This window comes from Ipomoea triloba, chromosome 13 (genome assembly GCF_003576645.1).
Source record: "Ipomoea triloba cultivar NCNSP0323 chromosome 13, ASM357664v1".
NCBI classification, from domain to species: Eukaryota; Viridiplantae; Streptophyta; class Magnoliopsida; order Solanales; family Convolvulaceae; genus Ipomoea; species Ipomoea triloba.
In genome coordinates, this window is record NC_044928.1 from 26,879,993 (window position 1) to 26,896,415 (window position 16,423).

At 33.9% G+C, this 16,423-nt stretch overlaps 3 protein-coding genes across 3 annotated transcripts in view; all 3 read right to left on the reverse strand.

Moving 5' to 3' along the window:
- The window catches only part of LOC116002002 (peptidyl-prolyl cis-trans isomerase FKBP19, chloroplastic), a 4,376-nt gene extending 1,953 nt beyond the window's left edge, over positions 1 to 2,423 (reverse strand). The window contains exons 1-7 of the mRNA XM_031242006.1: positions 2,206 to 2,423; positions 1,982 to 2,069; positions 1,688 to 1,825; positions 1,236 to 1,321; positions 1,090 to 1,140; positions 305 to 385; positions 170 to 214 (exon numbers count right to left, since the gene is read on the reverse strand). Coding sequence (XP_031097866.1) covers positions 170 to 214; positions 305 to 385; positions 1,090 to 1,140; positions 1,236 to 1,321; positions 1,688 to 1,825; positions 1,982 to 2,069; positions 2,206 to 2,304 — 588 coding nt within the window. The 5' untranslated portion in view covers positions 2,305 to 2,423. The remainder of the gene's footprint in view (positions 1 to 169; positions 215 to 304; positions 386 to 1,089; positions 1,141 to 1,235; positions 1,322 to 1,687; positions 1,826 to 1,981; positions 2,070 to 2,205) is intronic.
- Positions 2,424 to 2,627: 204 nt separating this feature from the next.
- LOC116002001 (transaldolase) lies at positions 2,628 to 7,305 on the reverse strand. Its single transcript, XM_031242005.1, has 7 exons — positions 7,043 to 7,305; positions 6,185 to 6,356; positions 5,938 to 5,987; positions 5,532 to 5,832; positions 3,470 to 3,658; positions 3,199 to 3,381; positions 2,628 to 3,081 (listed from the first exon to the last, which is right to left on the reverse strand). Exons 1-7 carry the CDS (start codon positions 7,222 to 7,224, stop codon positions 2,836 to 2,838), a joined length of 1,323 nt encoding a protein of 440 aa, XP_031097865.1. The 5' UTR covers positions 7,225 to 7,305; the 3' UTR covers positions 2,628 to 2,835.
- Positions 7,306 to 11,592: 4,287 nt separating this feature from the next.
- LOC116001735 (probable beta-1,4-xylosyltransferase IRX10) lies at positions 11,593 to 14,776 on the reverse strand. Its single transcript, XM_031241667.1, has 4 exons — positions 14,594 to 14,776; positions 13,127 to 13,515; positions 12,783 to 13,024; positions 11,593 to 12,307 (listed from the first exon to the last, which is right to left on the reverse strand). The coding sequence occupies exons 1-4, from the start codon at positions 14,712 to 14,714 to the stop codon at positions 11,794 to 11,796; spliced, it is 1,266 nt and encodes a 421-aa protein (XP_031097527.1). The 5' UTR covers positions 14,715 to 14,776; the 3' UTR covers positions 11,593 to 11,793.
- Between the last annotated feature and the right edge of the window lie 1,647 nt (positions 14,777 to 16,423).

Genomic DNA, 16,423 nt, shown 5'->3' on the forward strand with positions numbered 1-16,423 from the left:
GGGGGGGGGGGGGGGGGGGGGGGGGGGGGTAGAGTGAAATAGAAGATGCAGGAAATAATGAACAAGCATTAACCAAAAGATGGTGTCTATATCATAAACAAGATACCATTAATTCCTGTGACCCTTTCTAGCCAATTTATACAAAGTGTAACCAAAGAAAATATCTTACCTCTTGAGATCCTAATCTGAATTTGTAGAAGTCCTTGTCATCCCCCTGCACCATAATGAAGTATGATGCATCAATCAGTTTAAGAGCAACAATAAGCTCATGCAAAAATTCCCCACTAATATTTTGAGTCAATACCTCAAAGGATCCACCTTTTGACTTGTTACGGGCTTCAAATATGCGACCATAATATCCTATAGTATAACCATCCCAGTCAACCTAATGCCAAAAAGTTAAGAAAATAAGCAGATCCTTCTTTAAACCAATAAGAAAGCATTAGCAAGTAACTTAGGACATGGAATAAAATCAAATTAGAAATTGCTATAAACCAGAAAATTTTTAACTGAAATAAACTAACAAATCAATAGACTATTTATAACCAAGTCAAATATGGCTTTCTGGCAAAAAACAGAAATGACTGAGATAGTGAGATGTACACCAAATGAATAATTTGTTATTCATAACAAAATGGATAGCAAGGTTAAAATATCAAGCCACTTTGGCACAGAACTTTAGCTGACAATATAGGCAATTCTAGCAATTCATTAATTTAATATTTTTCCTTTATATATCATATTATCTACCTGCCATATATTTAAAATTTATAAAAAAGCTTCTTACCCAATCAATCCAAGACTACTGCTAAGCAACTTTGGATAGCAATACAAAACAAATTATAATTTCTAAACATACTAAACTGACACAATCAAGGATTTATAACTAAGCACCGACAGTAACATCTATACTACCAGGACTCCCTTAAAACTAAGGACACATTAGCACAAAATTAGGAAAACTCTGCTTAAGTTAATCAATTATGTTCTCTATTATGTGCACCCTTTTCTTTGTTATTATTGGATAATTGAGCTAACTATAAAAGAGAATAAGGGTACTATGTGTATTATTTACAATCACAAGCTTACCACTACTGTATCTCCCATCTTCGGGCTGGGGCCACTTCCTACCCTCAAATCCTGCATGCTTTGACAGACTGGAGTCAAGTTCAGTTTCATGCCACACTAAAAAAACATAGGAGGGATTTCCATAGTTATGCTTCAAAACAGGTGACCTTATACTGAAGACCTGAGTTTGTTTCAGTGTAGTCAGGAAAACGCATCTTTGACTTCCCATAGTCCTTTCCCCGCAATGCTGGCACTGTACATTAATACAAGGACAAAAAATTAGTCTTTAAAGCTAATGCAAACCCCGCATGGTATTATATAAACGACCATATTATTTAAGTAAACAATAGAGTGGCAGATAGACAATGAATGTGTGTATTAAAACCACCTAGTAATTATGCCATTCAACTTCATTTTGTAATTTGTTCAGTAAATCCACCGCAAAAGCTTAGTAAACAAAAAGTACTAGAAATGTAGTGTCAAACTGATGAATATAACTCTTAATCGTCCTTAAAAAACGCAAAAAAACACATCTTATTTGGCATGTGTTTCTCATTCCTCAAATAATACTAGTGGTAGTAACACAAATTAAGATAGTTAAAGCAGGCATAGAAGTTACTGTCAACGAATTCAGATGCCAAGGCAGCTCCATTGCTTCCAGAAGTGCAAACAGCTGTTGCTAACAATCCAATGGACGACAAGATAAGCTCTCTCCGATCAATGGGCAGCGATCCATAATCCACTCTTTCACTTTTATCTTGAGCGTATGAAAGTGATAGAGGAAATGACAGAATTTTCCATTCAAAATTAGCAAAAAGCGAATATAGAAAAGCACTAAAGCAGTATTACCAAAATTTCAAAGATAAAATCAATAAACGGAACCGAAAACACATAGAGAGAAAATAAGGCCAACCAGGCACGGAGCTGGATACTGGGATACAGGGCTCTCCACCGGAAAATCCAACAGAGAATCTGGGTAGAGAAATGTGTCTTTGTCTACGCTGTTAGATAGTAAATTGATTTCACGAGTTAATAGGTTTCAATTTGGGGGAAATTTGGGGAAGAGGGAGACAATGAATCCGTTAATAAAGGATAAATGTTAATCAAACGTATGAATTCAATGTAAAAGAGCAGTACCGCTGGATTCGAAGAAGAAGAAGAAGAAGGCGTTCGTGAGCGGGATTTTGGAAGCGCTCCGACAAGTGAGATCGACGCCGCAGCCGCAGTCGCCGCCATGAACTTCAATGTTACTGACGTGGAGTGAAGAGGAACCGATCAAGCAGAGGAGGGAGAAGAGGTTTCCGGGAACTATAACGGCCTCATATTTTATACTTCTCTTTTTTTGTTTAACCTTTTTCTTTTCTTTTCTTTTCTTTTTAGCTCGTTTTATTGTGTTTTCTGGAGTGTCCTTAAATTATTCAGAAAATTTAGATTTTATAAATATTCAGAAATTATTTTTACTCAAAATTTGGAGCAAGAAAAAACAAATTTGGCAGGTTCAGATTAGTATAAGTTCAATGAAATTCCAGAAAATTCTGACAATTTAAATACTCAAAAGATTTTCTTACCCAAAAGATTAAAAATTTTAAAACACAAATGAAATGGACATAGGACCAGAGCAGTGATAAATTCTTAAGCACAAACACCATGTTATTTTATACATTAAAAGCTCTTCAGTATTTCTCAAATCCAGGCAGAATTGCCTTATTTATTTCTTCCACAACTAAGCTCTAAGTCCTCTGCTGGGCAAAATGGAATTCATATGTTTTACAGGGAAACTAGCTTGATGGAGTTTGCCTTCTCCTGCAGACTGTCGAGCAAGCTATCGAAGCTCTTCTTGAAAGAGTCCACCCCTTCAACTTCAAGTTGAGTGCCGACTTGCTTCCAGTCAACGCCCAACTTATCGAGGGCATTGTATATACCTTCTGCTTCGGAGACATTAGCGTCGATTGTCCTTGCAACGGAACCGTGATCGATAAATGCTAGGAGGGCTTGATCAGGCATGGTTGAAACCTAGATGTAAAAGCGCAGGAACAGAACAAGATGTCAACTATCATTCAGCCATGTGGAGTATTTATCAGATTTGATGCCATGAACACCACAAATAACTAAGTGACAAAGATTACTCACCGTGTCTGGTCCAATCAGAGGATCCACATACAGAGTGTCTGGATAAGCTGGATTCTTAACACTGGTTGATGCCCACAGAAGCCTCTGCTTCTTCGCACCCTTCTTCACCAGAGCCTCCCATCTTGGACCAGAAAATTTCTTCTGATACAACTGGAAAGCCAGAGCTGCTTGAGCATTTGCAGCCTGTAATGGAAAGTTAAGGTCAAAACAATGTGATATATAGTGGTAAGTCTCCAACCAAGGTATAGCTTTGATCAGTTCTATAAGTTACCTTCCCACGAAGATCAAGAGCCTCTGGAGTTCCAATTTTCTCAAGCAACTTATCAACGAGTGTGTCTACGCGACTAACGAAAAAGGAAGCCACACTTGTAACTTTGGAGAGGTCATTAAGCCCAGAAGCTTCAAGACCATCCAGGTAAGCATCAATTACTGCTTCGTATCTTTCGATAGAGAATATGAGCTGCGCATACGAGGGGAAGCAACTTCAGTTTGCAAGTCAATGATGTAAAAGAGGAAATCAAATAAAGGGATTTAAAGCATCAAGCTACAAACAATAATACACTATAGGAAAGAGAAAGTTTTAGAAACAAAAAACTTAAACTTCAAAATTTTAAAAAGTGCTTCAATGCCACTAAGAGAGTTTTTACTTCACTTTATTTATTCTTCTTTTACTTTGAGTTGGGAGTTATTTAACATAAGAACACTATTAAATAGCAAGAATCACGAAAGCAAGAAAACATATCAAAGAAAAATAAGAGAAGCAAATCAAAGTTTCAAATTTCTAACTTAAAAATAGATTCTTCCTCATTGTTTGTTGTAGTCAAAGTATAACCTTTCGTAAATATTAATAAAGCAGATTCATGTGACTAATCTACTAGAATCATGACAAGCCTCTGAGTTCCCTCTGCATACTAGTTCAATGATTTGGAAAGTTTGAGAAAACTATGTTCAGATTTGACTTTGACATCAATGCTTGTTACTACAATATCAAAAGAATATGCAAAATCAAAAAAACAAAACAAAACAAAAAAAAAAACAAAAAAAAAAAAAAAAAAAAAAAAAAAAAAAAAAAAAAAAAAAAAAAAACTCACCGTTACATTGACGCTAATTCCATTGGCAATGACTTCCTTGATGGAAGGGATGCATGGGGCTGTAGCAGGAATTTTTATGTACACATTACGTCGGTCAACCTTCTTATGAAGCCACTTTGCAGCCTCAATAGTTCCTTCAGTATCATCAGCAAGTCTAGGTGACACTTCAACGGAAACATAGCCATCGGCTGCTTCTGTTTCATCATAAATTGGCTCAAAGAGTTTGCATGCATCTTGGATGTCCTTTACCACAAGTTCCCAATACAAACTTTCAATGTCTTTCCCAGCTTGTACAAGTTCCCTGAGAGGTCAATGTGAAGATTAGTCAATCACTCAATTGTAGAATTCAAGTTAATACTCCATTAGGGTTGAGCAGTAGGTATTTGACATGTATTAAGAAGGCTTACTTGAATTGATCATTATAGGCATTTGAAGTAGATATAGCTTTCTGGAAAATCTGCACTCAAACATAATACACAAAACTATTATTAGGGAAGATAAGCCATGAAGATGCTCAGGAAAAAAAAAATGGTACATATATTCCGGTAATCATTTTCATTTCAAATGAAAGAAAAGTTCTGTTTTTTATTTGTGGGATTTTGCCTTCAATGAAAGAGGGGAAGGTTCATGTCAAAGAAATTTAGCAAGGAAGCACTTTACCGCAGGATTGCTGGTAACGCCTCTAACAACCGCTCTCAATCAATGGAATTAGATCCGTAACAGGGCGACACAGGTTATCATACCATGGGCTTTGCCCTTGCTTCTCGTACAGATCATGAAGACTTGTTCTCTTGATTGGGCTTCCATTTTCCTCCACCCTTGGGAGCATCTAACACTATCAAAAATAACTTCAATGAGTACAAAACTAAATGTAGTAAGGAGACAGAAGTGAAGGAAAAGATATGAGAACCCAGATAAATTACCCAGCACAAATTATAGTGTATAATCATCAATTACACATAGAAGCTGTACAGAAGGGACTTGAACATAATCAGAGTGTCATAGTTTTCTAAAAGAAGTAAAATAGCAAACATGAAATCAAAGATTCATTTTGCTAAGGTCAATCTCTGTCAGTTCCATTTTAAGAAGGAAGACAGAAGTAACGACTTTACAGCGAGGAATTGAGAAAACAAAGGCATACATTAAACAAATTTCAAAAAAAAAAAAAAAAAAAAAAAAAAAAAAAAAAAAAAAAAAAAAAAAAAAAAAAAAAAAAAAAAAAAAAAAAAAAAAAAAACTCACCGTTACATTGACGCTAATTCCATTGGCAATGACTTCCTTGATGGAAGGGATGCATGGGGCTGTAGCAGGAATTTTTATGTACACATTACGTCGGTCAACCTTCTTATGAAGCCACTTTGCAGCCTCAATAGTTCCTTCAGTATCATCAGCAAGTCTAGGTGACACTTCAACGGAAACATAGCCATCGGCTGCTTCTGTTTCATCATAAATTGGCTCAAAGAGTTTGCATGCATCTTGGATGTCCTTTACCACAAGTTCCCAATACAAACTTTCAATGTCTTTCCCAGCTTGTACAAGTTCCCTGAGAGGTCAATGTGAAGATTAGTCAATCACTCAATTGTAGAATTCAAGTTAATACTCCATTAGGGTTGAGCAGTAGGTATTTGACATGTATTAGAAGGCTTACTTGAATTGATCATTATAGGCATTTGAAGTAGATATAGCTTTCTGGAAAATCTGCACTCAACATAATACAAAACTATTATTAGGAAGATAAAGCCATGAAGATGCTCAGGAAAAAAAAATGGTACATATATTCCGGTAATCATTTTCATTTCCAAATGAAAGAAAAGTTCTGTTTTTATTTGTGGGATTTTGCCTTCAATGAAAGAGGGGAAGTTCATGTCAAAGAAATTAGCAAGGAAGCACTTTACCGCAGGATTGCTGGTAACGCCTCTAACACCGCTCTCAATCAATGGAATTAGATCCGTAACAGGGCGACACAGGTTATCATACCATGGGCTTTGCCCTTGCTTCTCGTACAGATCATGAAGACTTGTTCTCTTGATTGGGCTTCCATTTCCTCCACCTTGGGAGCATCTAACACTATCAAAATAACTTCAATGAGTACAAAACTAAATGTAGTAAGGAGACAGAAGTGAAGGAAAAGATATGAGAACCCAGATAAATTACCCAGCACAAAAATTATAGTGTATAATATCAATTACACATAGAAGCTGTACAGAAGGGACTTGAACATAATCAGAGTGTCATAGTTTTTCTAAAGAAGTAAATAGCAAAACATGAAATCAAAGATTCATTTTGCTAAGGTCAATCTCTGTCAGTTCCATTTTAAGAAGGAAGACAGAAGTAACGACTTTACAGCGAGGAAATTGAGAAAACAAAGGCATACATTAAACAAATTTCAAAAAGCCAACTTTTCCCTTTCTCATGCTACAACCAATATACAGACAAATAATCATCTCGGCGAACAGCCGATCAATACTCTACTCTTTCACGAAATTAACAACAGGATCTATCAATCAGAAGTCAATATCATGATTTAAGCATACAATAGCAAGCTAGAGCAACCATCGATGACATGCAAATTAAAAGAAAGCTCAAACAACATATCAGCAACCAATAACCAAGTAAGAAATAACATTAGGGCCGGCACGATCTCAGAAAACGGACTATATATCAAAAGCAGAGAAATCAATACTACAATAACACAGATCCATATACTCTACAGTCTACACGCATAGATAATGTTTATCATTTCAGGAACTTACACGAGGGAGCCGTTGAGAGAAGGCTTGGCGAAGGCCAACAACTTAGAAGAGGAAATTCGGGCGTCGAAGGAGGATTTGTTGCGGATATCGACGAAACATTTGGGAGCAGGCGATGATCTCCTGGAAGTGAAAGAGGATGAAGCGGCAAGGCCTGGATTGGAGAGCTTGGAAATAGTAGCCATGTCCGCGGGGAGTCTGATGCTCTGATTCTCGCCCGAGTTTCGCTGCGCTTCTTCTTCAACTACTAGTCTACAGCTACTAGGGTTAATAACATTTTTAAGCAAGAAATTAATGGCGTCTTGGTAGGTGAGATTTGGTTAGATAGTAACAATGGCTAATTAGTTTATACAAGGAATATTGTTAGCTTTTCGTAACAGCTTATTGTTCAAAAATGGTCATTTTTTTTCAAAAAGTTATTTTGCATATAATCAGATATCAACTAACAGCTAATTTACTAAATATATATTTACAATCAGCTAATACTATCAACTAATCAATTCAGTAATTCAATAAGCTAACAGTTATTTACCAAACACCTCTATATCTATGACAATTCACATTCATTCTATAAATTTATTTTTCATTTTCCATACTTGCTTGTCGAATTTGAATGTAAAAAATTTATCTATTTGAACTAATCGCATACTTAAAATTGAAGTCATTTACAAATTGAGTCACCATTAACTCATTAAGCTAATGTCAAATGTAAGAATTGCAACATTAACAAGTCTTGCAGTCTGACCTCATTTAATTAAATGATATTAATTTTATTATTAAGATAGCATGTAATCAAAATGGAACATTTGAAAATAAATTTTTTTATATAGTATAATATATCATTTTAACATAATTTCTAAATATTGACTAATATAACTTTTACCCAGTCCGCATTTTAGTCCACCAATTCATAGGCAAAAATATTTTTTTTTCTTTATTGCCTTACCACAATTAAAAAAAAAAAAAGAAAAAGGGTTCAATAATTCCATATACAAACTTTCTTTTTATCATACAAAACAATGCCATCCACCTAAAAGGAAAAAAGAAAGTGAGAAATCTTATTTTAGAATATGAATATGAAAAAAAAAAATGTATGCTTCACCTAATCAGTAATCACCTACCTTGGTCTTTATACAATAGTATCATTCACCAACACCCAACAACTCAATTTGATTTTGTATTTTATTCTACGTTATCGTTTTCCCTCTGTTTGTATTAAAAAATGAAAAAGAAAAAGAAACTCCATAGTTCATATTTAATTAGAAAAATTAACAATACTTTTACTGTTGGATATATAAACCGGGATAGCTCGAGTGGTAAATGAGTTTCTTTGTGGGGGTGATTTTTGAAATAACCTGAGTTCGGTTTTCACAAGTAACAATTCCCTCGAGTTGCTCCCGTGCCTCTCGGGGTGAGCAAGGATTAGTCGGGTGGATCCAGAAAAATACTGACAAAAACTTTTTAAAAAATAAAATCGCCACCAAAAATAAAATTTTAGTGTAGAATAACATTTGGTGTAATAGATTGAAAATGAATAAAATTTAGTGTAAGAATATTTCTTTTGATATGATATTTGGAGTAATTTTTTTTTTGGTGTTTTGGGTTAGTGTGGCCTTTAACAATTTAAAAAGCCAGTTGGTCTGACGTCTCTATACGGCTCTGGCCTCTGGGGTCGGTAAATTTTGGAAGGCCGCCTACCCTCCATGGTGTTCAAGAGGTGTGGTGGACTGGTGGGTGGGCACCCTCAATATGGAAAATTTATTATTGTCAAAGTGTATGTATATATAAAACTTGAACAATTAATTTAATTTAATTTAATTGAAGAATCGTTTCAATTGATGTGAACTATTTCTAAGCAATGTACTAATGTGCATACGATCTCATATCAAGGTAGCAATTTATGACTTTGTAATAATAATTTTATCTGCTTTTAATTTGTTTACATGTACAAGAAAATTGTTTATTGTAAGTAGAAAATATATTAATTACATACACACAATTTTTGGATCATGATTGGTATAACAATTGTAACTTTTATTCTTTTAAGATAAGTTTTTTGGTTAAAAAAAATATTTTTAACAAATTGTTTTGAATAGCTTTTCATTTTGACTTTAAAAAAAAAAAAAAACAAAACAAAACAAAACAAAATATCATTTGTCTTTAATATCATCACTTCTCTTATCAAGTATAGGATCCATTCCCATCATTTTATGATTTTTTTTTTAAATTTTAATCCACATATTAAAAAAATAATAATGTGTTTGTTTATGAAAATAGTAATAAAAAAATATTTTAATGAAATATTATTTAATTTGTATTTATTATTATAAAAATAATTATTAAAAGATTTTATTTATTTGTATGTATTTATTAATTAATAAATTATTCTTATAAAATAAATTCAATCTCCAAAAATTATTTTACATGTTATCAACCAATTTCAGCAAACATTTCTTCACAAACAACTTATACTATCTATTCACCAAAAAAAAAAAGTATACTATCAATTAGTCAAATTAATGAATAATTAATCTGCCAACTGTTAACAATTAATTGTTCATATGATAAATGTTTCATTATGAACAAAACATGATGGCTCTGTTTGGCAGAGCTTATTTAGGAGCTTATAGCTTATTTTAAGCTACTAATAAGCTATAAGCTCTGTTTGATAATGTTCTCAAAGTAAGCTAGTAGCTTAAAATAAGAGCTTATTTTGAAACGCTACTTGGGGTAGCTTTTCAAAAATAAGCTAGTAGCTTTTTAACTTTTTTCCATCTTTATCCTTATTATTTTAAATAAATGACATCCTTTACCCCTCGCAATTAAAACCATTTTGACATTTTCTTTTCATTATGTTTGGTAGTAATTTCAGTTTGACATTTGTGTTTGAACATTAATTTTGTATGAACTAATCTTATGAATTATAAATATTTTTTTACTTTATATATTTTCAAATATATGTTCTTACTTTATATTTTATTTAAATATATTGATTTCATTATTTTATATTTTAATATATAAACAAACCTATTTAAATTTAAAATTATCTAAATTGTATGAAGATGTCATTTTTAGTCTTTTTTCATTTATCAGCTTATCTAAAAACTAATTTTACCAAACACTTTTAAGCATAACAGCTAGCTTAACAGCTCTTCAGATTTCAACTTCGAGCTTATAGCTTTTCAGTTTTCAGCTACTTTTTAGCTTTCAGCTACTTTTCAGCTAGATTTGCCAAACATAGTCGATGTGTTCTCGTCATGGATATTCAGGTCTATTGAATTCAGCCAACTGTTAGCTATGCGTTCAGATGGGTCTAAATTTGACTTTGAATTGTGAAATTTTCCATAGTGAAAAAGCACAATTTTAATTTTTTATTTTTTTTTTAATTTTGTTGGTTCACACAATCAATCTTTTATTGTCTACGTAAGACAATAGTGTCCTTTATATTGGCGATGAGTCAGACAAATACCAATTGATTACGTGATACGGATTACGGAGTAATGGAACGGACCTTTGTAATCCGTCAAAGGACGCAATACATATCCCTTCTTATATTATATTTTGTGTAAGAGTTGTCTATTGATTTTCTAATTCGAATCAATTGACAATTTAGATTCGTTTATACTTTATAGTTTTTTATTAGTTAAAGTTACAAAACGAGTTTTACCCATGATACATAGATAAGGATTGCTGACTTTTCTATAAATAAAAACGCACTACACAACTTAAAAAAAAAAACACACACTACACAACTCAAATTTATCCTAACTTATATATGAAAAAAAATTGTTCTAATCAAATCATGGTATGTCAAACGACACTTTAATTTGATCATATTTGGTGTGTTAGTCAGGTAATTCAAACAAATTGTTTAGCTTCAAAGTCAAGAGAAAATCAATTCCCCATATCTTTGCAAACTAGTACAAATTGAATGGGCTACAGATTCTCATAACCATCGGAATGCTAATCTAGTCCAAAATTGATAGAGTTTTTTTTTTTTTTTTTTTTGAATACCAAAATTGATGAGTTAGTCCAAAGAGAAATAATAATAATAATAATAATAATAATAATAATAATAATAATAATGGGTTAAGACAAAATAAAAATAAAAATCAAACATTATAATAGCTCGAAATCAATAAACTTAATGGCCTCAGCAAAAGACTACTCTTTATTTCATGTAAATTGTTATAGCTACGATTTTAATATTAATGCCAACAAAATTATCTTAATAAAAAATTACAAGTCCAAGTAGACTGGTTCAAAACTGAGTAGAATGACCCAATTGACATCCCCTAACGCCATTTTGATTCTCTTGACAATTGAACGGATATTATTAGAGTAATTTTGCCACGTTTCATATAGTTTTGTTGTTTTTCTTTTTTGTTGTGCTTCGGAGGGGCCACGGGCCCTGTTAAGTGATACGTAATGTCATTGCGCTTCCCGCATAGGCTTGGAGAAACTCTCTAAGGCTATTCATGTAGTTTTGTATCAAAATTTCTTTTTGACCTTCCTTTGTATTAAAAAACAAAAAACAAAACCCTGTAATGCAGTAAATACTAAATACCGTAGATATATTGCTGCTGAAAAAATGTTTACATGACAAAAAAATCTTGTTTGGTATATTTCGTGGGACATGACAAATTTGATACCCCATACATTCTACTAACTGCAACATTTCATACGGAGTATTTAACTAACATCACCAATCTGATCACTGAAAACCCCCAAAAAACAAAAAAACATTTACATTGTCACCAAGGTTTCAGGTCCCCTGCAGGTCCTGCTGTCCAGTTCAGCACCTTTTCCCCTGGCTTCAGATAAACACTCTTCTCATGAGGCAGCTTCCTTGCCAACCCATTCAAGATCTGATGAAATGCATCTCCTGCTTCAGCTGGTTGCGGGAACAGCATCGCCTTTTTCATCGAAGGGTTTGCGAGGAATCTCTGCTTCTTCAAGATCACTTCGGGAGGTATGGATGTGAGGATGGTGTCCAAGTAGGGGACGTCTTTCTCGTCCACAAACACGCCTATGTCTTCCCATGGAATGGCGTCGGCAAAAGGCAGAACGATGTCGTCTGCTATGATCACGGGGATGCAGCCAAACACCACGCTTTCCACCAGCCTGGGACTCCACGGAGCCCACCCCAGCGGGCACAGGCAGAAGATGGAACGTTGCATGTCCTCGTAATAGGTTGTTGGGTGGTCGGTTGAGATGTCGAAGAGCGGGTTGTTCTTGAAGTTTTCCCAGATTGATGCCCTTGCACCTCTGCACATCAAAATCAAAATTTAAGTAATTTGGACCTTTTTAACCAATGGGAAATGCTTCTTTCCCCCTATGTTTTTACCTCCTAGAATCCCTCCTTGATACTACCTTGTAATAGAACAGAACAGATACTACCTTGTAATAGAGTCAATAGTACTCAAAACAAAGAATCCCTCTTTGATATTATTCAATTAAGGGGCCCACTAAATAAAACAATGTGCCAGGACCTTGTGTTTCAGTGGCACCAAGTTACTCCCTTATATGAGAGGTTGTGGATTCGAGCCTTCTTGGAGGCAATATTGACTTTTTGTGCTTCAATAGGTTTCATTGGTGGAAAGAATGATTTAGCTTTTTCCAACTCGGGCGGTAAAGAAATGTTGTGAAAAGTGGAGGATGCCTAGCATTACTCTTAAGTCTTAACCAATTATGCTAATCAGAAATTCAAGTTATGAGCTATTGAGATGGTAAACATGTGTACCTTGCATAATAGCCTCCCTCGGGGTCATTGTTCACGTCATAAAACAAACCACGAAAGTAGACGAAGATGGATCTTGGAGTGTCGGGGGTAATCAAGTGAGTCTGCATCTTCTGAGGCGGTGCATATGGAGGTATCGTGATTGAACGTTCACTCAAGCAAACATGGTTTCGTTGTCCAAAAGTTTGAACCAAAGTAGCACGCTGAAGCAATGGAAGAATACCTCTCTCAATAGCTTTCTCTTCCTGCACGAGAAAAATAAAAGCAACATCATATATATATATATAGCTCGTAGCGAAAGGGTAATATAAGTATGATAGATAGTCATTACAGAAAAATTCACTTACTTGATAATGGAAACAAGCCCCAAAATCGTGGGGAACCATAAAGAAATGATCAGCTCCTTCTGTTCGGTTCCAATATGGCCATTTCGCAGAGATTAGCTGTACTGCACTCCTCATGACCCTCGGGGATTTGAAGGGCAGAGGCAAGCCATTCGGCGTGAGGTCACAGGTAGGATACACAGGGGTATAGAACCAATCAGCTTCTTCGGGGTTCAGAGTTCTAACGGGGCTGGATAGAAGGAAACGGTGCATGTAGATTTCGGCAGCAAACATATGGGACAGGCATCTCGGATCCTTTTGCAGGAGCTTTTTGTTATACTTGCTGGGAAGCTCGTATACAAAAACTTTTAGTCTCCCGACGGGATTGTCTTCAAGGACATCTCCAGCGCTCCCTAAATTTATAGAAACCCGAGTTTTAAGACAGCTTAGAAAAGCAAAATAAGAGTTGCAATATCTTCAAAAGCAATCTGCTACATCTTTAGCAGTACGAACATTTGTAATCATCAGTCGAAAGCAATTCTAATTACTCATCTTTCTCATGAAGTAATTTTGTAATAAGTTCGGTTATCTTTTGGATCAATGGAAAAGAGGAAATAGAATAGTCTATAAATTCGGGCATATAGCAGACAAAAGAAGACACATCTTGACCGGACTTTGAAGCTAAGGATTTTATACACAAAACCAAACAATTGCAAACACCATTTTAGTATTTTACTATGAAATATGAACTACAAGTCTAAAAAGATAGGAAGGAAGATCATCATTCTCATCATATCAATCCTTCGATTAATAAGAGGCTGTCTGCAAAACAACTACAATCTTGAATTCTTAAAATCCTCCAAACCCAAATACCTAAAGGGGATTAAAATGTTCAACTCTGAGAAGACAATATCAATGTAGGATCTTATAATACATCACTTATATCATATCCAGTAGCATATACAAGAGACAATCTATCAGTCACATACACAGATTGAGCAAGGAGCACAACATTTTCAACTCCCTATTTGAAGAACAGATTCAAGCCTTCCCATAACGATTTTTCCAACACAAATAGGTATATTTTGATAATCAATTTCTCATTCATCCATTATCTGTTCTGACCCTACAATATATCAATTTCTTCGTATGGAGAACCTGAATCGACTCAAATTGAAGGTGGACCCTAATGATATTTGTACCACAAACTAGAAACTAGCCATTTACAATGTCATTTTTGCTAAAATTTCCAACAATAACAATATTCTGCAACTACTAATAGTCACCACAATATGTAATGAACAACTTGGGGCATACATTCAGGGGAAAAATCAAAACCCTCCATTTTATTGGGACATTTTTTAGTGAAAGAATTCAAGTACTGAATGGAAGAAGAACCCAAGATTCCAGTATAAATCTAAGAAGTGACCAAGCAAAGGAGAGATAAACCTAGCGAAATCCAAGAAAAGCATTAAACCCAGAGCACCATACCTGCGATCCTCTCGGTGCGCACAGCCGCAGAAACACAAATCTTAGTCTCTGGGTGCTGAAGAATCAAGAGAAGCAGGAAGCTAAAGACAGGCAACCCAGCCACCCACCTAAAATCCCTCATATTTTCCCACTTCACAGCAAGAATGCCCTCACAGAAACAACGATGCCGGGAATTTAAGCGAAGCTCAGGCTGGGATTGAAGGGGAGAAACGGAGAATTACTTATAAAAGCAAGAATGAAGGAAGGGAAATTAATGCATACGCATGCAGTTGAGAGGTCGCGGGAAAATGTTGGTGGGAAGTTCCCATTCTAAGTTTAGTTGGCATTATACAATTCACATTCTGTTTTTCATCAATTTTTTTTTCTCAAATCTTATGATAATAGTCCACAAATGACAATAATGTAATTAAATCAAGGTAAATCAATTTAGGTTATTTATAATTAACTGATTTAAATCAATAAAGTTAAGATAAATCAGTTTATGTTACTTGTAAAGAATTAATTCAAATCAAAATGACTAATGAAGTGTTCTCAATAAGAATCGAATTTGAAAGGTTAATAATTAGAATTGTCCATTTTTCATCTATATTTTGGACTGGGTATAAAAGGAATTGAAGTATGTGTTTCATCTCAACTAAAAAACTAAGTTATAGTTGAATTGTACATTTATGTTGATATGATGAGCTCCAAGCAACACTTGGATTATAGTCTCTTTTTTATTTAGTGACACTGATTCTAATACCAGATTAAATAATGTGCTACTAAAAATCCAAACTAATAATTGAATTGCATATTTATATTTATATATTATTTATACTCGACATAAAGGAAAGAAAGAGAAACGTTGACATTAGGAGGATGGAAGGAGATTTTCTGGTGGGTTCTTGATTTTGACAGGCGACGCACTTAGACGGGCACAGAGTTTTTGTGCTAATTGAGAATCAATTAGGATGATCATCGTTCGTTTAAGAATTGGTAATCATTGTTGTGTCATGTTACCTTAATTTGTCTCTCACAATCATCAAATTTGTAATGTGCATTTAACACCATTTGTATTTAGCTGTCTCTTTGTGTACTAATGGATCAAAATACAATGAATCACCTGAAATTGATTTGTCAAAAAGGTAATATTTACTTATAATTCAATTTGTGTCTATATTTGAATATTGTAAATCATGTTAATATGTAATAAGTTACAAATTACACATGAGAGATAAATCGTATTGGAAATATTTTCATTATTTTGTACATTGAACTCAACAAAAATGATATTGATAATAATTAAATTCGTGATTTTCAAGTATAAGAATTATTCTCCACTAATTTAGTTTTTTTTTTTTTTTTAGTTTTTTTTTTGGTGACATTATGGATCAAATTCTTGTAGGAAGCTAATGTAGATTGGTGAATGATGGCTTTGGCAAAAAAAAAACTAAACACGATTTCACCAGTTTCTTAGTCTTAATATTTTTTTTAAATTTTTATATTATTATAATTAGGAAGTTGTTGAGTTGATTAGGAGTTACGGACAGCGTGTCATTTTCTTTAGGAGAGGAGTCCTTAGCAGGAACAATATATATATATATATATATATATATATATATATATATATATATATATATATAATACGAAAGGGAGTACTATTTTTTAGGAGTGACAAAATTAAATGTTCATTCCTTTATATGTATTTCACTAGTTATCACAGGTGAATTGTGCAAATAGTTTGATGCTCAATTTATAATTTTAAATTAGTATTTCAGAATTTATCAAAGTATTGATCGGTATTTTGGCGCATATCAATGTAAGATTATCAATTTTTTTAAAATAAATATT